Source organism: Panthera onca, chromosome E2 (assembly GCF_046562875.1).
Source record: "Panthera onca isolate mPanOnc1 chromosome E2, mPanOnc1 haplotype 2, whole genome shotgun sequence".
Lineage (NCBI taxonomy): Eukaryota > Metazoa > Chordata > Mammalia > Carnivora > Felidae > Panthera > Panthera onca.
Window position 1 is genome coordinate 58,114,899 of NC_138353.1, and position 27,371 is coordinate 58,142,269.

Here is a 27,371-nt window from a genome sequence, read left to right on the forward strand (position 1 = left end):
AAGAAAGGGCGGAGAAAAGGACTCCTGCAGGAGAGAAAGAATGCCGCGGTACCATAGAGCCCCCTCGTCCTCTCCTCGGATTGCATTACAGAGCTTGACCACCTGTTCCAACCACAGAGCTCGCAGCGCTCTGTGAAGCTGGGGAGTCTAAGTTCGGTGTTGCTTTTGTTGCTTCAAATACAAAAGAAACAATTACAGAACAGATTAGAACCATTTGGATCATCATGCGAGTGAGTCAGGAGTTGGGACTGATTTCCGCCTTTCAAAGGTCATCTTAATACGGTTCCCTTTTCCCTTTTTCGGTCCCACAGGCTCACGAGCTTTCTGGTTGACTGAGAAGCATCACAACCGTGCTCCCGCGCGAATTCCTACTATCAGCGGTGGCTGTTTTCACCCTTCACGATGAAGGTTTCTCAGGCGACAGTGGCATCGTTCCCACTGTGTGGTCGCGGCAGCGACGTGCGCCCGACGGGTGTGGGGCCGCGCGGTTCAGGGCTGCAGGCTCCCCACCACGGACACCAGCCCGCCATGCACCCGATCCCGGGACCGGACACGAACCCAAACGGGACGAAAAGTCACAAACACTCAAGTACAAGATCTGGGCTTTTTCTGTTAAAGGTAGTTCGTAAGACTTAAGAAGTATTCTCTCCAGATTATAAAAGGTTAAAACTGTTTAATAGGAACAATCTTGGACAGGCAGAAACAGCTTTGATCTGGAGGATTAGAGCAACAGACAACTGGGAAGGACTCCACAGGGGCAGTCGGATGGGACACTCCGCCCCTCTTCTGGCGACTGCATTAAAAAGCCGGCAGAGGGACATCCTGCCCTCTGTCAGGACACGTGCCGCCTCTGAGAACGGCCAGCTCTCCACACGGGCTATAGGAGAGATGTTATTTACACTGAAAAATAGCTTTCTTCTTCCGTGCAGTGGACATAGCCAGACAGCAGTCGCTAACAGCCCTCCCTAGCACAGGTGCAGGACAGCTTTATTGATCTCCGGGTTTGTCCAGTCATTCCGAATGTCATCTAGGTGGTTATCGAAATCCACAAGTGTTTCGTACGACCGGCTGTCCAGGAGCGACGCGGAGATCCTCTGGGCCTCTGGCCAGTCTTCACAGTAATCACTACAAGGCGAAACAGGAGAGATCAGGCCCTCGGCAAAGAACAGGTGGCTTTCCAACAGAGCACACAGAAAACCGGCCACACACACAGTGGGACAAAGGAAGACAGTCACGGATGCCAGCACCCACGAATGTTTTCAACAAAGATGTGCCTAAAGAGCACGGGGCATGGTTGAGAAATGAAGGAGCCCCTTCCGAACGAAATTGTGAAGAAGCCGGAGGGGGACGGCAGATGCTTTCAGAGTGCTTATAAATAACCACAGCAGAGGCCCGAAAGAGGGGGCCCGGGGGCGGGGCGGGGACCCCGGAGTAGCACCCAGCTTCTCTCGGGAGCCAGGGAGCATGCACGCTTTCTGTGTGAGGTTTGTACACCCCCCTGGAGAATACGCTCTCTCGAAACCAGAGGCCGGGCCGGCTTTCCCGTGGGAGCAGCCCCCAGCACACCGCACGGGGCCGCCCCGAGGACACGGCACTCACTAGTGTGGGTCTCTGCACCGCCACTTGTTTTCATGGTGCTCGTACACGTGGATCGTGGGTACCACGCAGTCCATCGTGAACTTGGTGTTGTCCACCTGCGCACAAGACAAAGGACGCGCTCGTGAACAGAGCTGACGGGGAGCGGCAGCCGGCACCCTGGTGGAAGGCCTCAGGTGCCTCCTCGTGGCTCGAGGCGGCAGCGGAAGCCCCGGCCCGGACAGAAACCCCCACACGGTGCGCGGACTCCGCAAACCCGACGCGTGCAATCACACCTCGAGTGGCCCGAGACTAACTGTTACGGAGAATAAGTGCTCAGTAAGTACTTCACAGCTTTCTCACAAAAGCAGAGCTTCTGCCCCCCTGTTAGAAGTCTGTCTAGGGGCGCCTGGGTGGCGCAGTCGGTTAAGCGTCCGACTTCAACCAGGTCACGATCTCGCGGTCCGTGAGTTCGAGCCCCGCGTCGGGCTCTGGGCTGATGGCTCGGAGCCTGGAGCCTGTTTCCGATTCTGTGTCTCCCTCTCTCTCTGCCCCTCCCCCGTTCATGCTCTGTCTCTCTCTGTCGCAAAAATAAATAAAAAAAAAAAAAAAAAAAAAAAAAAGAAGTCTGTCTGAACTGAGCTTGTGTACCAAGGGTTTGGTGTTTGCTAGCGTCTGCCTGACTTCTTCCTTCCCTCTGGGCCGTCGGCTGCTCTGATTCAACGGCTCTCACGCTTGAGCGCGCATCAGAATCATCTGGAAGCTTACTCAAGCAGCCTGCCGGGCCCTGAGAATCTGCATTTCCGACACGTTCCCAGGTGGTGCTGATGCCGCTGGCCCAGAGCCCCACTCTGAGGACCACTGAGCTGGAACGACCGCCCCTCCTGGAGGCGTGGAGTGGGCCGCGCCCCGGCGGCATTCACACTGCGCCTGCGGGCCTGCAGCCGGGAGGAGGCCGCGAAGGGCGGCACTGGCCTGACGGAGCCTCTGCGGAGAGGAGACCGCTCACACGAGAAGGCTCCGCGTGAGCAAGAGAACGCTCGGCAGCCGGTCCGGCAACAGAAAACGCGACAGCGCCCAAGAGTGACTCACCATGACGAGGGCGGTATCGCCGAAGCCCTCGGCGATTCTGGAGGCCACCTTCTCTGCAACCTGGTTCGGACTGCAAAAGACGCGGCAGTGAGCTGACAGTCGTTCTAGTCGACGCCGTCCAACAGTCTCCCCCGGGGCAGGGCTCACACGCACGGAGGCAGAGGGCGGTGCCGGTAACCCGTGCGCGCTCGTCACGCCTGCCAGGGCGGCTTCTGGCCATCGAGGTCAGCCGCAGGGACTTGTGCCGAGGGTAGGGAGTGCCGTCGGGCCACGGGGAGCACGGCGCGAAGCGGGCCCTTGCCTTCCGGCAGAAGGGCCCCCTGGAGCCAGCGGAGAGGAGAGCGCAGCACACGCTCGGAGCTCCCGCCCTCTGACGCCTCCCTGGCCGCCTGCTTCATCACACACCTGCTCACAGAGGGACTCCATCTACCTCTCGGCTGCTGGCAATGGAGTCGGCCGCCTTGTCTTTTTAAGTTTAAACATTTCTAGGCCATTCCAAATCTTCTCCACGCTCGTCAGCCTCCTATCGCTGGCTCCGGCCCATCCCGACCTCGGTAAGTGACAACTTGCACCCTTGAGTCCACAGAGCAGACTAGAGAGGCTCCCGCATCATCCCTGCACTACCCTCGCCGCCCTGGCTGTTTTCTGATCCCATCTCAGGCAGAGGCCTCCTGGCACCCGGGGGCCCCTCCACGCAGACCTCCTCCTCAGGGGTCTCCTTTAGTGGCCCCTGCCCCGCTCCAAATTTGAGCCGGTCTTTTCCTCCATGGGAAAAAACACTATTTGCCTGGTTCCCTCTGTCCAACCTGTCTCCTTTCACCCGTGTTTCTTAAATTTCAACCAATCTCACTCTTTAATAAGCCGGCAGTCTTGTCTCTTCGGGCCACCGGGGTACCCACCCCCTTACCTTCGAGGGTCTGCACCCCGGAGGCCTGCCAAGCACCCTCGTCCTCCCCCCGGCCCTGCGGCCCAGCTGGAACCTCCCGCTCTACTTTCTCTGCCTGCCCACTCCCCCTTGACCCTCACCGGGTGCTGGAGACTCTTCCCTTGCCTCGGCCTCCTCTGCCCTCCTCCCACTCACCGTGCTCAGGCTGTCACCCTACACCTGGGTTTTTCCAAAACTGCTTCCTAACCGGCCTCGTTTTCTAGGCTCTTATCTCGTGTATCTTCAGATCAAACTTCCTAAAATGAAACTTCCGGTCTGTTTCCCGCGACTCATCAAAGCTTGGGAGACAAGAGCCCACTGTGCTCAGCTCCGTGCGTCTAGCCTTTCTCCCTGTGGACCAGCTACCGTTCCTACACACGGGAGCAGTGCTTTGTGGGTCTTTAACGTCAGTGCAACGGCCTGCATACGGCCTCCCTCGCGTGCTCCCCCGGCACTCACACTGTTCCCTGTTTGGGATGCCCTTCCAACCTGCTCTCTGCTTACCGAATCCCCTCCCGTCCATGATGCCCAGAAAACTCTTTTCTCGCCACGCTGCCCCGGCGGGGGTCCGTCTGGCCTGCCTTTATCTAAACTCTGTTTATTCCTGAAGCGCTTTAACGCCTAACCCTTGGCGCACAGATCTTTCTGTGCATCTCATTTTTGCCCCGCACAACGGAGAGTCTCAGCTTTTTGAACCCAGGACGGAGACGTAATATATTTTAACGGCCACAAAAACACATGGATAATTATGGGGTTTACCTAAGGAAACATATGATTATGCTGTGACTGAGCTGGGAAAAAAAAAAAAAAAAAAAAAAGTCCGATTAATAATGTCTCAGGAAAATGAGTTATTTTATTTAATTACTCCATTTTCACGTCCAAAATTGAGAATTTGCAGTGATGTGATGCCTGTAAGTCTGCAGGATTAGAAAAAATGACGCAAAAACAACAAAGCAGTCTGAAGGAGAACGGGTCCCAGGGGCTGCTGTCCCTCAGGCCACCGCGGAAAGCCTGGCAAGGGACGCACGGCCGTGCCGCATTTACCAGGAGCCGGCAGGCGCCCAGTTACCACGGCTCGAGTGGCGAATGGCAAGGAGGGGGACTGGAGCCACGGAGGAGGCCTGCCTATTCACCCATGAAACGCGGGCCAGACACAATCTGACGTCCCTAACTCACGCCTCGGATGCAGAGAAAGGAAGTCGGTGTTTGCTAAGTAAGTGATCTTCTGAGACTCGTGAAGCTTCTGCCATGAAGACACTTCTAAAACCATCGTCCTAACATTTATGATGATCACTCATAGTAGCTAGCGACTTTTATCAGGAAGGGGTCAAGAAACATCCGTTAAAAACAACAACTACCTCTTCAGATGCCCCGAAACTCAAATTTAAAATGCATTCTTTTGAAAAAAGTCGAATTGTAGTTAATGAGTAGAAAAAGTATTTGAAAGAAATGCCACTTTACAGTTTTTGGCATCACGCACTTACTCTCAAATCCTGACCAGCCTCACCCCTGACTGCATTCCTAATGTAGGACTGTCACTTTATGGGAGCAGCGTCACCCCCTTGCTTCTTCCTAGGCCGGGTCACCCCCTTGTTCCCGTCAAGACTCGGCTCAAATAAACCTGCAGGAGCACCCTGGAGGCAGAGACCCCTTTGCCAATCCCCTTCCCCACTCGCAAAGCCAGAAATTTGCTTGAACTGAGATCGCACATTCTCGACCTAAATGCTTTTTTTTGAGCATCTAACCTCAGGCCAGGGCGCTGTGCCTGGTACTGACGTTCCCCACGTGTAATCCAAATTAGGAAGCAAAACACCAGTCATTATCAAGTACTATAATAAAACTTGACATGATGCCCTTAAGCTTAATAAAATAGCTACAAACATGTTACACTTCAAAATATTAAAATATGGATTGGTTTTTTAAAAAACTATGTTTCCTGGGGTGCCTTGGTGGCTCAGTCGGTTAAGTGTGCGACTCTTCATCTCAGCTCGGGTCATGATCTCACGGTTCATGGGTTCGAGCTCCACGTCGGGCTCTGTGCTAACAGCTCGGAACCTGGAGCCTGGAGCCTGCTTCGGATTCTGTGGCTCCCTCTCTCGCTGCCCCTCCCCTGCTCGTCCTCTGTCTCTCTCACTCTCAAAAATAAATAATAAAACATTAAAAATACAACTATGTCTCCTATGTTGTACTTTTCATCTCTGTGGCTTATTTATTTAAATTTTATTTATTTATTTTGAGAGTGAGAGAGGGAGAAAGAGAATCCCAAGCAGGCTCTGTGCTGTCAGGGCAGAGCCTGATGTGGGGCTTGAACTCAGGAACTGTGAGATCACACCCTGAGCCAAAATCAAGAGTCAGATGCTTAACCGACTGAGCCACCCAGGTGCCCCCTGTGACTCATTTATTTTGTAATTTAAAGTCTGTACCTCTTAATCCCCTTCATCTATTTCACCTATCCCCCCCGCCCACCTACCCTCTGGTGACCACCAGCTTATCCCCTGTATTTAATAGTTATTCGTTATTTATATTTATTACTATTATTAACAATTTTTTAAAAACATTTATTCATTTTTGAGAGTAAGAGAGACAGAGCATGAGCAGGAGAGGGGCAGAGAGAGTGAGACACAGAATACGAAGCAGGCTCTGAGCAGTCAGCACGGAGTCTTACGTGGGGCTTGAAGTCACAGACTGCGAGAACATGACCTGAGCCGAAGTCAGACCCTTAACCAACTGAGCCACCCAGGCACCCCTATTATTTTTAAAAAGATTTTCTTTTTAAGTAATTTCTACACCTAACATGAGGCCCAAACTCACAACCCTGAGATCAAGAATCGCATGCTCCACTGACAAGACAGCCAGGTGCCCCAAGAGTTTAAGATTCCACATGTAAGTGAAATCATATATTTGTCTTTCTCTGACTTATTTCACTTAGCATAATACCCTTGAGGTCCATCCATGTTGTCAAAAATGGCAAGATCTCATTTTCTATGGCTGAGTACTATTCTATGTGTGTATATACCACACCTTCCATATCTGTTCATCTACTGATGGGCACTGAGGTTACTTCCACGGTCTTGGCTACTGTAAATAGTGCTGCGGCCAGCGGTGCATGTATCTTTTCTAATTAGTGTTTTCATTTTCCTTAAATACCCAGTAGTGGAATTACTGGATCATATGGTGGTTCTATTTTTAACTTTGGGGGACCCTCCACACTGCTTCCACAGAGGCTGCACCAATTTGCATTCTCCACCAACACGTCCTCTTTTCTCCACATCGTCACCAACACTTGGTATTTCTTATGTTGTTGATTTTAGCCATTCTGACAGCTGTGAGGGGACATCTCATTGTGGTTTCGATTGCTATTTCCCTAATGATGAGCGATGCCAAGCGTCCTCTCTGTTGGGACTGTTGTGCCTTCTGTATGTCTTCTTTGGAAAAATGTCTATTCAGGTCCTCTGCTCATTATTTATTATTTTTTTGGGGGGGGGGAGTGTTGAGTTGTAGAAGTTCTTTCTGCATCTTGGATATTAACCCCTTATGGGTTATGTCATTTGCACACATCTTCTCTCGCTCACTCGCCTGCCTTTTTTTGTTGGTGGTTTCCTCGGCTGCGCAAAAGCTTTTTCTTTTGGTATAGTCCTAATAGTACATTTGAATGATCCTTTTTTGGAAAAAGCAATCATAGGACTAGTGATAGTAACAGCCCAAAGCTGGCACTTCCAACCAAGCACAAAGCTAAACATGATATACGTTGCTTCACTTTGTCCTCAAGACCGGCTTCTGAGGCGTGAGCTGTTACCACCGTTTGACAGACAGGACCACTGCAGCCCAAAGAGGCGAATCAGTAAGTCATCTATGCTTCGAATCCAAGTGTACCTGACTGTAAGGCCCAGGCTGTGAGACAGTCAATCAGCTGGTATTTCTAAAAGAAGGACACATCTGAAGTTAGGCCTGGCTGAGAGACAAGTGAAGGTTTTCCCGGCAAATGGTTTTGGACACGGACGTTAGCGTAACGGTAGCTCCTGAGCTTCCAAGCTGTGTGTGGCGTCTGTGCAGTGACCGTGTCTGCATGGACTTTGTCCACCGGAGTGTCGTGAGGGTTGGAAAGGACGACACGCAGTCCCGGCACACACACCGGGAGGATAAGCGCCGCCCCCCCCCCCCCCCCGCCCCAAATCTCGCAGAGACTCATCCGAAGGGACTAAAGGGTAACGGGCCCTCTTGTCCCCCAGCTCTCTTTAATCCCCCTACAGATCTGACAAGGGCCTCTCAGCAGGCACGTAAACAGACATAGATGAGGGAATGCAAAACCTCCCGAGCAGAGCAGGTGAAGGAAATGGGAAAGTCTAGATTACGAGTCGCATAAAAATGGTGTCTGGGTAGGAGAGGGCTGGGCTGGGCTGGGCTGGGCTGAGGTCCAAATAGAGGCAGGAAGACGGAGGCGCCGTGAGCCACACAGGCGCGCAGATGAGAGCCGTGCACACACACGTGGGGCAACCACGCTAGGCCGGGGTTTGGGAGTGTGTTGGGGGGGGGAAGGAAAGGGAGGCTTCTACACTTAACACGCTGGTGCCATTACCTCCTGCCTGTTCTCCTCGCCTTTCTGTGAGAGCACCTGTGGGAGGGGATTGCTCAGTTCAGGAAACCTCCTTCCGAGGACAGCTCCCCATTGCTTACAAAGTGCAGGTCCAGAGGCCTTAGAGCCCGACCTTTCTAGGGTTGTGCCCTGGATTCCTGCCCACTTCCGCCCGGTGTCTACCTCACCCGTCCCCTCTCTGGACGCTCTTCCCTCCTCTCTCTACACGTGAACCTGACAAGCCCACTCCCGGGTGCCCCGTTCGGACGACACCGCTCCCCGAGGGCTTTCCCGGTCATCCCCACAGAGCAGCTCCTCATCGCTCTCGCTGCGAGAGCCTCTGCACCACCCTCAGGGCGTGCGTGTGGCCCTGGGCCGGTCCTTCTGGGCCCGGTCTTTCACGTAACAAAGACGGAGACCACAAGGGCCCTGTGAACAGGTCTGGATCAGAGACGCAGCCGTGGTGCCATCAATGCGCGGGGGGCCGATGGGATCACACGCAGAAGGGGCCTGTGGAGGAGTGGTGGTTCCCGGGACCACAGAGGCCCTGCATGTTGCCATCCAAGCAGGGGCTCTCGCCAGGGTTGTCTGGAGCCCAGCACTTGGCTGGTCACCCTGCCTCCCCGTGAGTCCTGCCCGCACCCAGTCCCTGAAGCACGTCTGTGCCTCATCAATGACAGCAACGCCTGGTCACCGGCTCACTGCGTTATTTCCTAAAGTGCTCCTGAGTCCATTCCCTCACTTATGCTGAGCAAGTGGGTGCACTCCGGGCATCCCAGGAACTCTGGGACCGTCCACTGCAGCCCCCAACTGCTTGGACGCCGGAGTCAGTGGCTCTGCCTGACGACGTGAGCCGAGCGAGAGGGCCGTGCCGGGCACCTCCCGTCTGTGCCTGGTTTCCGGCTGAAGGAAATCACAGGGAGATCAGAGCACCGACTCCTCTGGGGCTTGCCCTGCTGGCCGTGTCCCTAGAGGGACTGCTTCTCTTGAGGTGCACGTCCTTACCGCCCTCTTCCCCTCGGTCCCTCTAGGCGCAGGGCTGCTGGTGCCGCCTTCTGTCCGAGCCCTCCCCTCTGGTGAGTTCCCTTACACGCTGCCCAGACCTTCGGAAACGACCCTCAGACCGGCCCTCCTCAAGTTATCCGAACATCCAGTGTGCCGTCCCTGTCTCTGTGGAGGAGGAGACTAACGCAGAAAACGAGCCACGTCCTCGCCTTTGCTCACTAGTGAGAACCAGGGGCCCACAAGAAGGAAGCTGCAAACACTACATCCTCATCACGGTACAGACCCTAAGAGCACCAAACCCAAAAGTGGTTTTATTTGTCCCCAAAGACGGCAGCAGTCTTTCCTAATGCTCGGCCCTACACCACTCCTAGCTGGGATCGGAATCAGAGGCCCCTGACTGTCGCTTTCATTGTGTGAATTCCCTTCAAGCAAAACACAGATTATACAAATCTCAATTCCAAATTAATGCAAGTGTCACAATTTCTGTTTGGAAATTAACCACACCGCAGCTCCTCTCAGACGCTATAAACGAGCACGGAAGGCGAGGAGGGGTTTGTTCTCACAGAGCCTACCGACGGTCAAGAGGCGCATCAGAGACTGTGTGTCACATGATCGTTCTTTCACACCAGAGGGTTGTGGCTTGGACATACCTGGCATCCTTGACTCGTTCGTTAGCTTGGTAATAACCGGCGATCACATAGCTATTATCTTTGCACCATGAATCAATCTGAAAGAGACAAACATTGGGAATAACAGATGAATGATTTTCTCTTAAATGTCACCTCTTCATAAACACAGGAGACCTTGCCCCCCGCCCTCCCCGCCCGGACAAGACACAGTATAATCCCTGAATCCTCGTCCCCAGGAGAAAGCTACAAGAAAATGGGTGCTCCCACGAGAAAGGCCCCACTAGCTTGCTGTCCATGGTCCACGGGAGGCCACATCACTCTCGCTGAGGGGCCCCAATGCCCACACATGTTGCACAGGGGCAGCACTGCAGGGAGGTGAAGGAGGGGACCATGTTTACCCACCTCCTCGTCAGATATAAAGAATGGACGCATTCTGGGGCTTGAGCAAGCCTTCAGATGCCGGAAATCGATCTCTCACAGAGAAGCAAACTAAACCTATACATTTACACAGCCGGGGCAGAGCCACAATGGAAATCTCGGTCTCTTGAAACCAAGTTTTTTTATATTCTATTTAAATTTCTGTATTCCTAGCAACAAACCATGAAAACACTTTATGCTGGGATGTGGGGTAAACAGGCCACCGACATCTGGGGGCAGAGGCAGGTGGGGGTGTGTATGCACGTGCACTCAATTCCCTGTGGCATGCTTTTAAACGGGAGCACGGTGGCCGACTTTCAAAGTTTTTGTCCATTTTATAATGCCACTCTTCTCTCATCAGATTTAGCTTCTGGCAGGTCTAATGCCATTATGAAAAACAACAAAAGGTCCTCCTGTTTTGCCATAATGGAATTTTAAAAAATATTTTATTTTTTTAATGTTTATTTTTGAGACAGAGAGAGAGAGAGAGAGAGAGACAGAGCGTGAGCAGGGGAGAGGCAGAGAAAGAGGGAGACATAGAATCCCAAGCAGGCTCCAGGCTCCAAGCTGTCAGTAGAGAGCCCGACGTGGGGCTCGAACCCATGAACTGCGAGATCACAACCTGAGCTGAAGTCGGACGCTCAACCGACTGAGCCACCCAGGTGCCCCTGCCGTAATGGAATTTTTTTTTTTTTTTAACGTTTATTTATTTTTGAGACAGAGAGAGACAGAGCATGAACAGGGGAGGGGCAGAGAGAGAGGGAGACACAGAATCGGAAACAGGCTCCAGGCTCTGAGCTGTCAGCACAGAGCCCGACGCGGGGCTCGAACTCACGGACCGCGGGATCGTGACCTGAGCCGAAGTCGGCCGCTTAACCGACTGAGCCACCCAGGCGCCCCCCGTAATGGAATTTTAATAACATACTGCAGTAAATTCTATTCTCAATCAGAAGAGGAAATAAAATTGATTCTCAGTTTTTTCATAGTAAATTAACTAGTTAAAAATAGTCTTCTTTCCTTAAAAAAAAAAAAAAAAAACCAAAAAACAAAAACAGCTGTACTGCTCTTTTTCCTGAATTCTGGTTTGGGGCTCAGGCAGCGTCCTCTGTGACTAAAAGCAGATATTACCAGATGGTCCCAGTCCAAGGTTCCCTGCTCGCACAAGGATTAGAATAATAATTCTGGCCTCCTAAGAGCTCATGAATTACCATATTGGGTCAAAACCAAGGCTCAATGAACCAATTAGATGTTTTGGTCATCCACCCAAAAGATTAGGGCTATGTCTCCAATATTTATAATGGCTCTTTCGCTGTAACTTTGCTGCAAAGTACTCCACAATCACTTGTATTTTGTTTCTATCACTTCTTAAAGGCACGGGTCCCAGAAACTTTCTGTTGGTACTTACAGCAGCAACTTCTTTCATTTTTTTCTAAAACTATTTTTTTGTAGCACCAAACGACATAGCCCAGCTCTAAACTTTGGCATCTGGCCCCATTCCCTGAACTCAAACCCACAGGGTTAGCCCCTTCAGCATAGCCCGCCCTCTCAGCTTTTACTTCTATTCAAAGACCAGCCTCTTGAGTGCGTCCTCGCTAGCCACTTGAGAGGCCCTCTCCTGGCTCTCTGGTGAGGCTTGTCCTTCTAGCCAGTCAGAACTGGAGACAAATCTAAAATGGGTTGGCAGCGCTGATTCCTTCTGGAAACTCTAGGGAAGAATCTCCTCCTTGCCTTGTCCAGCATCTAGAGGTCACCCGCATTCCTTGACTGGGGGCTGCACCACCCTGACCTCTGCTTCTGTCATCACCTCTCCTTTCCCTGTACTGCCCCACCTGTCTCCTCCTTAAAAGAACCCTATGATTACACCGGGCTCTTCAGATCACCCAGGTTCGCCTCCCCACCTCAAGATCCTTAATTTCATCTGCAAAGTCCCCTTTGCCAAGTAAGGTCACATATTCATGGGTTCCAAGTATTAGGGTGTGGACACGCCAGGGGATCATTTTTGGCTGACCACAGCTACGTTTAGTACAAGGACCACTACCTGCTGCCTGTTGCTGTTCTGACCACCCCGTGAGCTGTCTCAGCTGCTCCTGATCCGATCCTGGGCTGGAGGCAACAGTTCAGGACATGTCCCTCAGCAGACACAGGTGGGATCACCTGTATCTGTGCTCAGGGAGCACGGAAAGTAACTGACGTGAAGGCGATTCTTGTGACAAACACGGTGGTCGAATCAATTTCAGCAGAAAAACAGCATCATGACCTCGAGCTTCTAAAACTCTCTGAAAAGGCTGCCCTAAAAGTGAGCCCGTTCATAAAGGCTCTGGCTTGGTTTTAAAACTTTTGAACGATTCAAACAAGGACAACTAAGCTTGCTGTGAGGATGCCTGTGATGGACATGCACACCCACGTCCACGGCCCACAGACAGACAGACAGTTGAAAATACAGAAGGGCGGATGTGGAAAAAAAGGTTTTTTTTTTAAATGTTTATTTGCTTATTTTGAGAGAGTGAGCGAGTGAGCACGCAAGCAGAGGAGGGGCACAGAGAGAATCCCAAGCAGACTCCGTGCTAACGGCAGAGAGCTGGATGCGGGGCCCGAACTCACGGACCGTGAGATCATGACCTGAGCCAAAATCGAGAGAGACGCTTAACTGACTGAGCCCCCCAGGCGCCCCAGAGTGAACAAGTTTTAATAAGATGGAAGAGTTTTCTTTGATGGTTTCAAAAATAGAACCAGACCTCATCAGGTGAGTGACCCGGAGGGCAGTAAAAGCCAGTGAGCAGAAGACGAGCAGTGTGAACAGGGGAGGCAAGGAGGGGGCGGGCAGGTGGTGAGGGGCTTCCGAATCCTCAGAAAGCCCAAGTGGCTTGTTAAGAAAAGCCTCAGTGGATTTAAGAGGCAGCTCGCCCCGAGGTGGGGCAGGGCAAGGCAGAAGAACTGAGCGGCTGGCATCTGATCTCCGTTCTCTGTGAGTCCACTTCCACGGTCCCTGCTGTCCCGCCACGCATCCCGTGAACAATCCACACGAAGACCACAGCTCAGGACGACAGGCTCCGCACACAGGGTCTGAATTCCATATTTACTCTTGTGGTTTCTTTTACCCGTCAGAGGCAAAAGGAGGACACCTTTACCGTGGCATGAGCCTGCCACACCCTCTGCCAAGTGCCTTTTCTGGCTTGTTCCGTGTCAGACACATAGGAGAACGACTAAAGGCACCAGGCCCCACTCGTTCATTGCCAGCTCAGCTGTGCACAAAGAATTACCAGCTTCTCTCTGCAAACTTGCTAACACGCGTGTGTGACATTATCATTTTCATAGCAGTATTACCTCCCTCGTGCGACCGTGCCGTTGCCATCGCCATAAAGCAGGTAAGGCAGGAGGAGAGCCACCCTGAGGAGGGCATCACTCCCACACGTGCCACCCACAAGCTGGGGGTGTCTGGGAGCCTTGCCGTCTGCGGCAACAAGCAGGTCTTGGGAGCCTAAGGGGAGGGCTAGACGCATCGAGAAGAAAAGTTGGGTGCTGATTCTCCGCGGGATGGAAAGCCGCTGGCTCCGTGAAAGAGCTTTGGAGGTACATGGGATGGGGCGAGGGTGAAGTTCAGAGGGAAGAAACGAAGAGAGGGCCTGGAGCAAACCATCTCCGTCTCCCAGGCTAGCTGTGAATGTTCTGGAGGTAACCAGGCAGAGTAGGCAGGGGGCTTAGGAAAGAGCCGGAGGACAGCGGCCCATGCCAATGAGCACAGAGAAGGCACACATGGAGGCAGCAGAAAGAATTCCGGACAAGAATCAAGGTGGTTAGACCAACCGGCCATTGAGAAAGTCATCTCAGCGGAACCAGGACCAGGAAATCAACTGAGGGCAAAAGGACAAAAAGGGATTAGAGAAACAGCAGGTCCACACTGATTTTCCTGCTAACATTTTATGGGTTTTCGCTATTAGAAATAATTCCGTCACTACCTACGTCAAAGGGTTATAAGGATAAATAACAGGCATAAGTGCTTTAAAAAAAAAAAATGAAAAGCACCCAGAAATGGAAGGGTTTTTTTTTTAAATGGAAAATTATAATGAAAAGCTTTTCAAAGGAATCTGATGTTGCCCTTTGATGGACTGCTTATCAAGTCAGCCTTTCCCAGTTACTAAAAATAATTACAATATGAAACTCCCTGAATAGAAAAAAGCCATGAAAATGAGGCCTCGTTTATACAGTTTCATGGATTTAGAAGCTTTATTAAAACCGCATCTTCCATAGCTGAAATACTGATAAACTGTGGCTCCGTATGCTGAGACCTTTCACCGCCCTCAGGTTATAAAGTTGCTAAGTCAAAAGCTGAATGGCATAAACTGAAATACGTTAATTGTGATAAAATTTTTTTGGATAGACTCAAATCGCAAATTTTCCCTTGTAACTTTGCTCTGAGAGTTACTTAATTTGTACTCAATCGGCATCTTTTTCACACCTGTCTAAGGCTGGGGCTGTGATTCAGGGTAGGTCAGTATAAGAGAGGCCAACGTAACCCACCACCGCTGGGCAAGGGCGGAGCCCCAGCTTGTTCTTACTGCTTACAGAACTTGAGGCCCAGAATCTAGCGCAGACGTTAACTCTGCGGGACGGGAGACTCAAACACCGAAGGGCATGTTTGGGGAAGTGCTCGAAGTGGAGAGTGAGGGCAGAACGGAAAAGGGCGGCGGGTAAGATCAAACAGGGCCCCGGGCAGTACCCCCTTCCCTCTCTTTAGACAGCGTGAGTGGGGGAGGGGCAGGGGGAGAGGGACAGGGTGCCCCTTTCCCTCTTAACAAGCTGGTGGCACTGGGCCATTGTAAGAGTCCGGGTCTCCTCTGGGCATCTTCCCTCCCCAGCTAAGTGGTTTGGGAGGCAGCTCTGCTCCTTGGGGAAAATTTGTGTAAAGGTAACTCTAATGCAGTTGTTTATAGTTAGTAGTATATTTAATTCTCTCGAGTATTGTGTTTCTATCTTATGGAAGTACTATAATCCTTTAACTCTACAAAGCTTAATTAAGAATAAGAATTAGAAAAATTCTTTGACAATTCCAAGTGAGGTTCAAGTTGTCTTTAAGACGCTTAGATATTTCATACGATTTTTTTTTTTTTTTTTTTTTTTTTTGAGAGAGCGACAGAGTCTGAGCAGGGGAGGGGCAGAGAGAAAGGGAGACAGAATCCGAAGCAGGCTCCAGGCTCTGAGCTGTCAGCACAGAACCCGATGCGGGGCTCGAACTCATGAACGGTGGGCTCATGACCTGAGCTGAAGTTGGATGCTTAACTGAGGCCATCTCACAGGATTTTAAATGGATTTAAAGAACATACGTTTCCTTCAGACCCCTCTGGCTACTCCCCTGCCGATTCCCCTTCCATCCACCCTGTAAAGGCACCATCCATAGCTCTCCCCTCATTCCACACGCTGCCCCTCCCAACACGACCTGCTCTCATAGCCTCAACAGTCATTGCAAAGCTACCGGTTCCCAACCTGCAATGCCAGCCGGTCCGTCTTCCAGGCTCCAGACCCATTTTGCAACATTCAATGCTGGGTCTTCATTTCCCCTCTACAAACGGCACCACTGTCGTCCAAGGCAGAAGTCAGAAATCGAGGCGCCACCCTTGCTTCCTTCTCCCTATGTCCACACTACGATCAGTCACCGGTCTCAGAGTCCCGTGGAGTCTTCCTCCTGATTCTGTCTGACCTGCCACCTCTCTGCCTCTGGTCCTGTATGCACTTCTCCCAACACTCTCCTTGCTGCAGGCTGGAGCCATCCCTCCAGCACACAAATGCGCCCGTGGAACTGTCTCCAGTGGCGGCCCTCTGTCCTCATGATGGTGCCCGCACTCCCGTGTGACCTGCGGGTTGCTCTGAAATCTGCCCTCGATCCCCTAACACTCTACGCTCTAGCTCCCCCTCTCTGCCATTTTCTCGTCCCCCCTCTGCCTTGAATGTTCTCTCCGCCCCGCCCCCCCTCCCCCCATTACTACTTGGGTGGCCCGCCTAGCCCTTCCTGGCAAGTGCATTTCCCCAGGCAGCCTGCCTTCCCTGACTCGGCAAGCCTGGGCCAGCCCTGGACCTCACCGCTTTCTGCCCCAGCCCACATACGGCACTTATCCTTAGAGACTGTATTTCTGCTTGGAGCACGATCAACGGCCAAGCAGGTGCTGTGATCCACAGCCCTTTCTTTCCGCCCCCCAGCACAGGCCTGGCGCCCGACTGGAAAACTGAATAATCCTGCATCAGTGCTCCTGGTAAACCTAGTTCCCTGCAAATGACTGTATTTCGCATGTCCAAGCACCTGCAATTCCCTTGAGATCAGAGTAATTAAGGCGGCTGGATTGAAACACTTGCATCAACTGCCCCCCCCCCCCCCCCCACTCCCCGGGCCAATTTGGTACTGACAGCACATCCCCTCAAGAGCAGCTAGGATGCGTTTTATAAATCCCTACTTTCATTTATCTCCTGCCCTGAGAAGATGTGGAGAAATGCACACAATGGTCCAGTTTAACAGGCCCTCAAAGACGCGCCCCGTAGGCCTTGGGGGGCCATTTGCCCAAGGGGACTTCCCACCTCCCGAGAACCCATTTAGGAAAATTATGAAACGGGCTCATTTTACTTGGGGTGAAGTATGGACAAAGCATTTCTAGCCACACCTTCTCAAACTCAACTACCTTCTGTGTGAACCAACTTTCTTAAGGATCGTAGTTTATATTTGTACTTAAACGGAAAGTAAACAGTATCTCAACTCAGGAGGCGGCTCCGAGGTTCGGGTTTGTTCCGCTCCGAGGTTTTAACAAGTCCGTGGACCTTCCAGGTGGTCTTTTCCCTGCGCTGATCCCCAGACCCTAAGAACTACTGCCCGGAGTTCCGTTACAGTTGGTCCGTGAGCTAAACCTCTCCCCCACCGCACGTGCATACAGCAGGCGCTCAGCACACCCAAGTGCGATGGCTGAGAGGCAGGTCTGCTACCGCCTTCTAAGTTCAGTCTCCAGCTTTTGAAACCATGGGTGCGTCCTCTGGGGCGCCCGGCAGGCTCGGTCCGTGGGGCGTGCGACTCCTGATCTCGGGGCCGTGAGTTCGAACCCCGCGCTGCGGGTAGAGACGACTTCGACGAAGAAAAACCACGGGCGGGAACAGACAGGCTCTCCTTACACGGCGGTCGCGCACGTTCAAAGGGAGGAGTGCCTGTCAGGTCAGAACTACCTCTCCGAACACGTCTGGACTCTCGAGCCGCGGGGCACTGCCCGCCAAGGAACCAGGGCGTCTACACCCACGCCAGGTACCGAACGGGCTCTGGGAGGCGGCGCGGGAAGCACGCTGCAGCGTCGAACTCCCAGCTCATCACAACTGCCCGCGCCTCCCGGTCCCCAAAGCATCCGCGCGGTCGAGTCCCGACCCAGTTAGCGACAGCTCGTTCCTGCAAAGGCTACCGGTTTGAGGAACGGACCTACAGCGCCTCTGGGGGCACGGCGACCGCATAGGCGGCCGCTCCGGCTGCGGCCCCGTGGCGCCGGGCCGAGCCCGCGGGGGCACCCCGCTCTCCGCCACCGCGGCCGCCTCCGGGCTCCCGCCGGACACCCGCGCTTCCAGCCGGGGCCGCGCCCGCACGCTCCGAGGGGAGGCCGCCCTTCCCGCGCTTACCAGGGTGAGGGCCACCTCCAGCATCGGGGCGAGGGCCAGGGTGCCGTGGAAGAGGGGGATACAGTCCACGAAGAGGGTGTGGGGGGCCCCGGGGCCGCCCAGGGGGAGGTGCTCCTTGCGGGGCTTCTGCTTCTCGGCCACCAGCAGTCCGTTGACGGCGCAGTGCGGGTACTTGGCGCCGTGCAGCACCATCTTGCAGTAAGCCTGGGTGGTCAGCTTCACCCCGGGCATACTGCGCCCGGCAGGGCCCCGGAGGCCCCGGCGCCGGCTCAGGCCTGGATCCCCCGCCCGGCCGCCCGGCAACTCAGCGGAGAAGCGGGGTGAGGCGGCGGCGGCCTGGCGCGGCCCCGCGGCTGGCGGAGACCCGCGGCGGGCTGGGCTCCCCACACACCAGCAACCCGCCGGGGAGAAGGCGACGCGCCCGCCTCACACTCCACTCGCGCTTCTGGCCGGGCGCCGCCGTAGAGCAGCCTCTCGACGCCGCCGTAAAGCAGCCTCTCGACGCCGCCGTAAAGCGGCCCGACCAGCCCTTTTGCGACGCTGGCGGCGCTGCCCTCCTTCCGCTCGGGTGACCTCCGGCGCGGCCGGGTCCTCCTCGATCCCGTGGTGCTCCGCGCGCGCCCTCGTTCCTCTCTTCCGGTAGCGGGCAGCCGGGACATAGAGGGCGGTCGCGGCGGTCGCGGCGGGCAGCGTCGGGCGGCAGGTGAGCGGGCGGAGGATGGCGGGCGGCCCTCGCCGCGGGGCCGGGGAGGGCCAGGGGCCGGCAGCCAGCGGACGAGCGTGCCCGCGACCCGGCGGCCCGGCGCCAGCAGGGAGCGGCGACTGGGCCTCGGAGCCCTGTGACATTGAGGCCGGCCGGCGGGGTTTCGGGGCTCGGGGGCCGCCGGCTCGCGGCCTGTGTGCCGCCCCGCGGCATCCCGCCTGGCTGCACCTGCGCCGCCCCGGCCGTGGTCTGGTTTCGGGTTCTGACCTTGGAGCGCCCGCTGGCCGAGGGCGGGGCCAGGGTTCGGCGGCTCTGCAGCCTAGGCCCGCAGCCCTCCAGCTACGACTGCGCGACCGCACCGGTTTAACGGGGCTCGGGGAGAGCCGCCCCGCGTCCGCCCACGCGCGGGCCAGGCCCCGGGAGAGAAGACGCAGGGTGCGAGCCAGTTCAGCCCTGACGTCATGCTTATGTTTATTGTGCGTTTTCTCAATGCGTTCGGCGTCCCTTTGGTCGCCAGCAGTCCCCTGCTGAAGTCCCCGTTTGGAAGGAAGGGGAGGTAGGGGAGATGGGCCCGAAGCCGGAAGGTCCCGGGTGGGAGCTGGGTCATCCAGGTCATCGTCCGCGGACACTGGCAGTGGACCAGGCCGTATTTGCAGCCTTTCTGCCTGATGTCTTCTTCCTATTTTAGGCACATGCTAGGTTTTTAACCAAATGCTCAGTTGCGTGCAGTGCATGCCGGTACCTTTGAGTTGTTTACCCTTTTCGTCCAGACAGTGGAGCCCGTCATGGTAGCTCAGCGCTTTAGGGTTTAGTCTCCTCACTAAAATTTCTTCTTGTTTTTTTTAACAAAGCCAGTTTTCTGCTAATTTCCTGTATATATATATTTCCTGAGTATATATTACGGCGTTTGGCCTATTATGAAGCCCCGTAAAAACGTGTCGATTGTTAAGAAAAATCTCATCCTCGGGTATTTTGTGAATTTAGAGTCGGTAACGAAGAAACAGTGGGTCATAGATGTTGGGGGATAAAAAACCAAAGTTGCATCGACTTCCCAAATGCACTGGAATCCCCGATGGGTGTTTGCCCTTATTCATAGAGAAGGTGTGCATTTTTCTCTTTCAGAATGTTGGCTACCAGAGTGTTTAGCCTAATTGGCAAGCGAGCAATTTCCACCTCTGTGTGTGTACGAGCGCATGGTAAGTGTAACTTCTTCTAAATGGGCTGAGCTGATTTCATCCTGTTCCCACTGTGTGTGAGCTCCTGTGCCGGAGTTTCAAACACAGATGGTCTAAGGTGGCTCAGATCCTGATTCTGCTGTTGTGGGACTTCAGGGGGGGTATCAATATTTTAACAGGGCTTACCTCTAGATTATAGAGCATTTATGAATCATGTTGAATACTAGTCTGGAGTTTTGCTTACACTGATATTTCCCCCCTTTTCCTTCCCTTCCCATTTTTTTCAGGTTCAAGTTCCACCCCTTTCAAGAGATCTCCACCATACACGACTTTAATGATTTCCTCTCTCCCCCTAAAAAAGTCTCAACCATTTATCTTAAATACCACTTGCATTATTGGGGCAATGGAAGGGAAGGAGCTTGGACTTCTAGCCTGAGCAGAATTCAATCTCATTTTTGTCTTGGATGAGCTACTTACATGTAGGAATCTTTTCTCACCTGAAATATATGTAAAGAGTTTAGTTCAGTGCCCAGCAGCACATGGCGAGTTTAGTTTTGCATCTGTCAAGCATCTTTGGGCCTTTCCCCAGGATGTTTGCAGTCCGGAGAGGGACAGATATGTGAAGACAGTGTTTGAATAAGTGATGTGCCCTGAGGAGAAACACTTACCCCGGCCTGGGGTTCAGGAGAGGTTTTTGGAGGGGCGGCTTCTCTGTGCTGAAGGAATAGCAGGTTACCCTTATTTTCTAGAGGAGAATGGCATCCTAGACCGAGAGAAAGCCAGCGAAAGGACAAAATGCAAATTACCATGGCAGGTTGTGTTAGGGAGGGGTCAAGTGCAAGGCTTGAGTAGTGATAACTGGGAGAGCAAGGCTTATGAATCCAGGGGCTCAATAACCAGTAACTGCTACTGCCTCAACTGCTTTTATGTGTGAATTTTTCCTTGAAATTGTGTCCTCGAATTGGTGATCCTGTCTGTTGTCTTAACATTTTCCTCCATTCCTTATATTGTCCAGGATAACACAAATCATCTGGTGAGAGTATCGTTGAAATGTTTGTTATTTAAATGGGGATATAATAAAGACAAGTTTGTTGTTTAACTAGTAGGTGTGGAATGAAACACTCCTTCATTGTAGGAAGCCAAGGGTATCTGGGTGGCTCAGTCAGGTAAGCGTGTGACTCTTGATTACAGCTCAGGTCAAGATCTCATGGTCGTGGGGGTGAGCCCTGCGTTGGGCTCTGCACAGGAGTCTGCTTGGGATTCTCTTCCTCTCTCTCTTGAAATAAACGTTTTTATTTTTTATTTTATTTTTTAATTTTTTAATTTTTTTTTTTTTTAACATTTATTTATTTTTGAGACAGAGAGAGACAGAGCATGAACGGGGGAGGGTCAGAGAGAGGGAGACACAGAATCTGAAACAGGCTCCAGGCTCTGAGCTGTCAGCACAGAGCCCAACGTGGGGCTCGAACTCACGGACCGCGAGATCATGACCTGAGCCGAAGTCGGCCGCCCAACCGACTGAGCCACCCAGGCACCCCGAAATAAACATTTTTAAAAAACCTAGCAAGTCACTTATGACAGATTATATTTTGTTTCTGTTTTGGCTTTGCTTATATATTTTTTTAGCTTTGTTTAATTCGTTTGCAGGTGCAGTTTACAGAAAGTACAATTTATCTTTTGTAAGCATAATGTTCTGTGGATTTTGATAAGCTCACACAGCTGTGTAACAGCGATGCCAGTCAGGACTACGACATTTGCATCACCCCCGAAAGTTCCTTCACGTCCCCTTGGTCACTCTGGCCTTTCATAAGAGGCCAGCTTCCTTCTGTTTACAGTGGCATTAGCCAAAACTTATTCTTAGTTAAATTAGTCCCTTTTTGAAATCCTCCGGTGGCTTCTCGTGTCTGGGGTAAGATCTGCACTAGGCCTCTCTGATGTTATCAAAGCATACGCAAAAAGGAAATGACAGACCCAAGGCAGCTCTCCCGGGTGCTCAGGGTCCCCGTCCCCAGGGGTGTGACCCATTCCTGGTGTGTGGCAGGCTGTGGCTTCTGCCTCAGAGCTCCAGAGTTGTTATTTTAGAATAGCCTTTCCTCACCGCCCTTTGTGAAGATGCTGCCTGGCCTACATCATCCTGCTTTGTCTGCTTGGAGGGCTGACGTACTGGGGTTTCTGTGTGTCGTCTCTTTGCTTCCAGAATGCAAACTTTTTTGAGGCTGAGAACCTGCCTTTCTTCATTGCTGTGTTTTTGGTACACAGTGCGCAGGTAGAGAAAACTGCGGTCCATTGAATAGGTCTTGTCCTTTTTTTTTTTTTTTTTTTTTTTTTTTTTTGTAGGTTTATTTTTGAGGACAGAAGGAACACGTGCATGCATGAGCAGGGGAGGGGTGGGGGGGGGGGGAGACAGAGGATCCAAGCAGGCTTGGTGCTGTCGGCCCCGAGCCCCACGTGGGACTTGAACTCATGAACCGTGAGGTCGTGACCTGAGCCGAATCAAGTGTCAGACCCTTAACTGACTGAGCCCTCCGGGTGCCCCTGGCCTTCCGTTTTTAGCTTTCACGCGTGGTGCCTGAATACACGGACTGGTTTTCCCCCTAAGATAGTAGCGCTTTGAAGTGCCACCGGCAGCCGCCTCTGTGTCTGGGTGCTTGTGCTGTGACACGTATGATCGAGGGGGCCGCTCCTGATTCCCCAGATTTCCTCAGCAGAGGCTCAGAGAAAGACCCACCCAGCTGAGGACAGCAGCGACGAGCCCCTCGCTCAGATGCAAAGTCTCTTTTCGTCTCCCTCTTAAAGGAATGCTTGGTGTGCTAATCTTTGTGGGGTGTGGGGGACCAGGCCCAAAGTGCTGAGAACCCTTGCAGCCCCGAGACCACACGTTGGCCGTTCTTGTTCTAGAAAGTGCAGTTTTATGCTGAGAGTGTTCCAAGGTTGCGAGCATTCGCATTTTGATAACTTTACTGAGAGGTGATTGACACGACAGACACGGGCCCATTGAAAGCGCCCTTCAGTGGTTTTGAGTTGAGTTCCTGAGCTGTGCCATAACCACCGGTCAGTTGTGGAATGTCCTCGTTACCCCAGTTTACGTCTGTTTTTAGTGATTAATGGGAGCTGAGTGCTGGTAGACATTTGTTTCTTTTAGGCCACTCATTTTTATAGAACCGTGGAAAGTAATTCCAGTCCTTTCCACCTTCAAGTTTTTGGAATCGGGCTGTGTATACCTAAGTCACTTGCGCTCCAGAGATAAACATCTAGAGAAATTGTGCTTTGCTTGAGATGCAGCAATGGGTCACTGTTGTTAACGTGACCTGGGAGCGTGTGCTCATGGCGACTCCGCTAACGGAAGCGAAGCATTTTTGCAAGACCTCACTCCTCCAGACCAGTTTGGATCACAGCGTTTTCTTGCAAGCATAGGATGGAATTGAAAAAACAGCTTTCAGCAGTGGGAAAGCCCTAAATACAAATGAAGATACTCCTTTGTGTTCTGGTTTCTGAACTGTTTCTCTTGAGCCACACACAGATGCGTGCTTGTTTTAAGGCACTAAGATTTCTATCTCTTGGAGCAGAAATCCCCATTTTGTCCTCTCTCCACTGATAATAACTTGGGTTTGCTCTGCCGGGAGTTTTGTGTGTTCAGTTACGTGGACGTGTAAGTACACCAGCGGTTTATCTTAAAAAAAAAAAAAAAAAAAAAAAAAAAAAGTCCCGGGATCTTGTGTGACTTGCTGAGGACGCGACTGTTTCCTCGTTCTCTTGACTGCCGTCCCTTGCTTCCTGCTCTACGTGCGCCCCGATTCCTTTCCTCTGCTGTACCTTTTCTTTCTCCTGAGCCCCCGTGCCGTGACCTGGGACCCACGGGTCTGTCCGCTTCTGGCCTGTGAGCACCCACGGGCAGCCGCCTCTGTTCGCTGCTCTCAGCTGGAGCCGCGGCGAGCGTGTAACAGGTGCTCAGCCAACATTTCTGAACCTGTGAACGAATGACACCTTTGACACGCCTGTGGGGGTAGTTGCGTCCCTCCTCTGTTGGGCGCAGGTTGTTTGTTTCTGGGACAGTAAACAGCGCCCTGTGTCTTGTTTCTGACCTTTGGACGCTTGTTTCTTTTACGAGTTTTCTGTCGATTTTGCTCTCCCTCCTTAGTTTGAGTCTCCTGCAGAAGGGCCTTCGTGTAGGCCAGCAGGGCGTCCCGAGAGCCCCGCGTGCCCTCTGCGTGGTGCTGGTACGCGTGACCCTGCCGTCCCCGGTGGCAGTTGGCCTGGCAGGGGCGTGTCGGCTGCGAGAAGGGCCGCGCTCAGCCGGCCCCGCACCCTCGCCCCGCCGTCTGGGCCTGCTTCCCCCGACGGTCCGTCGGCCGTGTGACACTGTGGCCTCAGTCCCTGGGATGACCGAGGTCTTCAGGGTGCACACGCCTGTCCTCGTGTGGGTTGGTCACTCGGAACCCGTGTGAATTTTCAAACACTCGTCGCTGTGTTTTGTAGGAAGCGTCGTGAAGAGTGAAGATTACGCTCTCCCGAGTTATGTGGACCGGCGTGACTACCCCCTGCCCGACGTGGCTCACGTCAAGAACCTCTCTGCCAGCCAGAAGGCCTTGAAAGAGAAAGAGAAGGCCCCCTGGAGCAGCCTCTCCATCGATGAGAAAGTTGAATGTGGGTCTTGAACAGAAGTGTTGGCAGACCGTGTGAGAGAGAATGTCTGCCGGGGTCTGGGCTGTGAGCTTGGGGGCGCCGCCCGGAGACCAGCACGGGGCGTGTCCCGGGGGCTTGTTCCGGGGTCCCGGCTCTGTGGGCTGGCCGCACCTCTGCCCGGGTCCCTGGGGCTCCGGTCCCCCAGGAGGAGGGTGCGGACACGGCTTCTTGGCGGCCCTGCCGGGTGGGCGGTGTCCGCTCTAACTTACTGACAGAAGATCAGAGGCCGAAAGTCCCCGTCAGGTGGCGGGGGGTGGGGGTGAAACTCTGGGGACTCAGTGGATCCTGCACCGTAACCCGAGGAGGAAGACTTCACTGGTTCTGTGGGGTTTTCGTGCTCAAAGCAGACTAGGTGCGTTCCGTCCCCTCCGCCACCCCTCGTACCCGTGTGGGAGAGCACGTGCGTGTGCGCTGTGCCCCTCGGCCGCGTCGCGGGCCCCGCCTCACAATCTGGCACGGCCTCCCCTCACCCGCACCGACGGCTGTGCTCTCTCCCCAGTGTACCGCATGAAGTTCAACGAGAGCTTCGCGGAAATGAACAGGAGCACGAACGAGTGGAAGACGGTTGTTGGCGCTGCCATGTTCTTCATCGGCTTCACCGCTCTCCTCCTGATCTGGGAGAAGCACTATGGTGAGTGGGGGTGGCGGGGGCCTGGGGTCTCGGGTCGCAGCCACGCAGGCCCGGATCGGGTCGGCTCCGCGCCGTCTTCCGGCGCCCGGGAGTGGGCCGTGGGCGCCTGTGCGCGAGGCGGGCGCCTCCGCTCTGGGGTCCGGCTCACGTTCACCGAAGCGGTGTAAGCCACCTTCTGACTTCTTCGCGGCGGGCCGTGCTCGGTAGCGAAGGACTTCCTGCTCTGTATGGCACACCGCCTTTCTGTGGCGCTTTATTACGTTATTGGAGGACGGCGTCGGGAAGGTTCGGTCAAGGAAAAGGGCGTTGTTTCTTATCGAAGGGCTGTTTCGACTGAATAGGGACTGTGTCTCCATAAGCAGATTTCTGGGTCATTAGACCTCACAGGGTCTGCACAGAGGCCGTTGGAGTTGTCTGCTCGTTCCGTGCTCCCTCTCCCGGGTTCTTTGTGTCCGGGCAGAATGGCTTTTTCCCGTTCCAGACGGCTGTGATCCTGTACCTTTGGTCTGACCGTGGACGTGTTCCTCAGGACTCACAAGTCACTCGTGGTTTCTTGTTTGTGCTCAGCGCTGGTCTGTAGGCCCCCTCATCTACGTCTTACGGAGCAGACATTGTGCTCTCAGCTCGTGTTTCATTGATAACCTTTCGTCAACAGAGAATAGTTGGGAAATATCAAGAGTTGTCAGTGCCCAGAATTCAAAACCCGGGTGTGGGTGTGGGTGTGGGTGCCGAGCGGCAGACGACTTTGCTAGCCTGGCGGCCAGTGTGTTGGGGGAAGGCCTGACCCGTGTAACGCGTGGGCTTAGAAACAACCGGTCAGGACGACGTTGTCTCATGAAATTGTTTTGGGCTTTAGTGTATGGCCCCATCCCGCACACCTTCGAGGAGGAGTGGGTGGCTAAGCAGACCAAGAGGATGCTGGACATGAAGGTCAGTCCGATCCAGGGCTTCTCAGCCAAGTGGGACTACGACAAGAACGAGTGGAAGAAGTAGGAGCCGCCACTCCGCCCACCCGAGCCTCGCCTCGCCTCTCCTCGCCTCGTTCCGCCACCTCCGTGCAGCTCAGCGCGTCTCCCGGAAACTGTTATGTTGCAGTACCGATGCTAATAAACGAGCAGTTTACGTGAACCCTGCCGTGGTCGCTTCTTTGGTGACTGTAAGCGCCAGTGCCCGTTTGAAACGGTTTGTCCCAAGTGTCTGCTGCAAACTTATCTCGGGTGTGGACGAAATAGCAAGAGTAAGTCGTTCAAGGGGACGTCATAGAAAAACGAGAAACGTAGGGTCTTTGTACGCGGGGTGTTTGGGTTTTCGACTAGAAATTTTTATGAGCGTGAAATCCCATCGTGGAAGCTGGGCCAGCAGAAGCCCCCATGGCTGTTTTTCTTCTGGGACCGCCCTCCCGCCTTGACGTTGTCCGTGCAGGTTGGAGTGGGTGACCGTGGGCTTAGGAAGGGCGGGCTGAGCTCCGTCAGTGATGGACGTGGTTCCCTGGCCGGTCTCAGCCTTTTAGTTTAGAAAGCGATGTCGGAGTCCGTGCCAGGGAACTGCCATCATCCCAGCCCCGGCAGGCCCCCTCTGGGCTCGCATCCCGCTGCCCTGCTCTCCCGCCTGCCCTGCCCGCCAGATCCCCTCGCTGATCCCTGGAGGCCCTGCCGAAACAGCAGAACAGATCCTAGAACGTTCCATGCGAGGAGCTGTGCAGAGGGCTGGCACAGAGGGGTCTCCCAGCAGCCTCGGTGGGGAGTGTGCGGAGAGTGGGAGGCGGCCTTTGAGAAGCGCAGCCGTAACTGGGAGGGGAAGTTGGCCGGGGGCTCGATCAGAGGCTGTCACAGGTGGTTAGAAGGCTTGAACTAAGTAGCTGAAGATTGAGCAGGTTATGTAAAACCCGTGATTGTAGAATCGTCCTGATGGTTTAGGAATGCCCTTGCTCCCTTGTTTTGAAGGGCCCACTGACTTCCCCGGGAGGCCCTCCCCGCCTTGGGGGGAGGGATGCTGGGATCTGCAGGGGATGGGAGTCTGGCTGTGAGGGCCAGTGTGAGGCCAGTATAGCCTCCGGATGGCCTCACCTACAAAGCTCGGGCCTCCTGCTAGATGGTACCATTTTCAGCTCTTTCCCAGGGTGGGCTCCTGCATGGGCCCGAGGTGCCTGACGTGGCCCAGGGTCACTCCTGACTCGTTACCTGGCCCTTCTGACCCTTAAATGACCCATTGATTGAGAACCTACCCGGGCCAGGCACTTCAAGGCCACTGTCCCTCCACAGAACAACCCCGAGAGGAAGGAGCTAAACGGGGCTAGAAGTGGAGGGCTCTGCCTGAGGGAACTCGAGA

At 53.7% G+C, this 27,371-nt stretch overlaps 2 protein-coding genes across 2 annotated transcripts; one reads left to right on the plus strand and one right to left on the minus strand.

Annotated features, from left to right (window-relative positions):
• Window positions 1-653: 653 nt before the first annotated feature.
• Window positions 654-18,312, minus strand: EMC8 (ER membrane protein complex subunit 8). The gene is made up of 5 exons (XM_060649992.3): window positions 17,852-18,312; window positions 9,821-9,897; window positions 2,668-2,737; window positions 1,600-1,694; window positions 654-1,125 (listed from the first exon to the last, which is right to left on the minus strand). The coding sequence occupies exons 1-5, from the start codon at window positions 18,080-18,082 to the stop codon at window positions 966-968; spliced, it is 633 nt and encodes a 210-aa protein (XP_060505975.1). The 5' UTR covers window positions 18,083-18,312; the 3' UTR covers window positions 654-965.
• A 130-nt stretch (window positions 18,313-18,442) lies between these two features.
• On the plus strand, window positions 18,443-26,171 carry COX4I1 (cytochrome c oxidase subunit 4I1). Its single transcript, XM_060649993.3, has 5 exons — window positions 18,443-18,554; window positions 19,677-19,750; window positions 24,206-24,373; window positions 24,912-25,043; window positions 25,900-26,171. Exons 2-5 carry the CDS (start codon window positions 19,678-19,680, stop codon window positions 26,034-26,036), a joined length of 510 nt encoding a protein of 169 aa, XP_060505976.1. The 5' UTR covers window positions 18,443-18,554; window position 19,677; the 3' UTR covers window positions 26,037-26,171.
• Window positions 26,172-27,371: the final 1,200 nt, after the last annotated feature.

Bases quoted from the DNA above. Each gene is read 5' to 3' on its own strand.
- EMC8 (XM_060649992.3), bottom strand. From the start codon at position 18,082: ATGCCCGGGGTGAAGCTGACCACCCAGGCTTACTGCAAGATGGTGCTG. The intron at 9,898-17,851 runs GTAAGCGCGGGA...TGTCTCTTTCAG, and splicing joins TGGAGGTGGCCCTCACCCTG to ATTGATTCATGGTGCAAAGA. The intron at 1,695-2,667 runs GTGAGTCACTCT...TCTTGTGCGCAG, and splicing joins GCGATACCGCCCTCGTCATG to GTGGACAACACCAAGTTCAC.
- COX4I1 (XM_060649993.3), top strand. From the start codon at position 19,678: ATGTTGGCTACCAGAGTGTTTAGCCTAATTGGCAAGCGAGCAATTTCC. The intron at 24,374-24,911 runs GTGGGTCTTGAA...CTCTCTCCCCAG, and splicing joins CATCGATGAGAAAGTTGAAT to TGTACCGCATGAAGTTCAAC. The intron at 25,044-25,899 runs GTGAGTGGGGGT...TTTGGGCTTTAG, and splicing joins GATCTGGGAGAAGCACTATG to TGTATGGCCCCATCCCGCAC.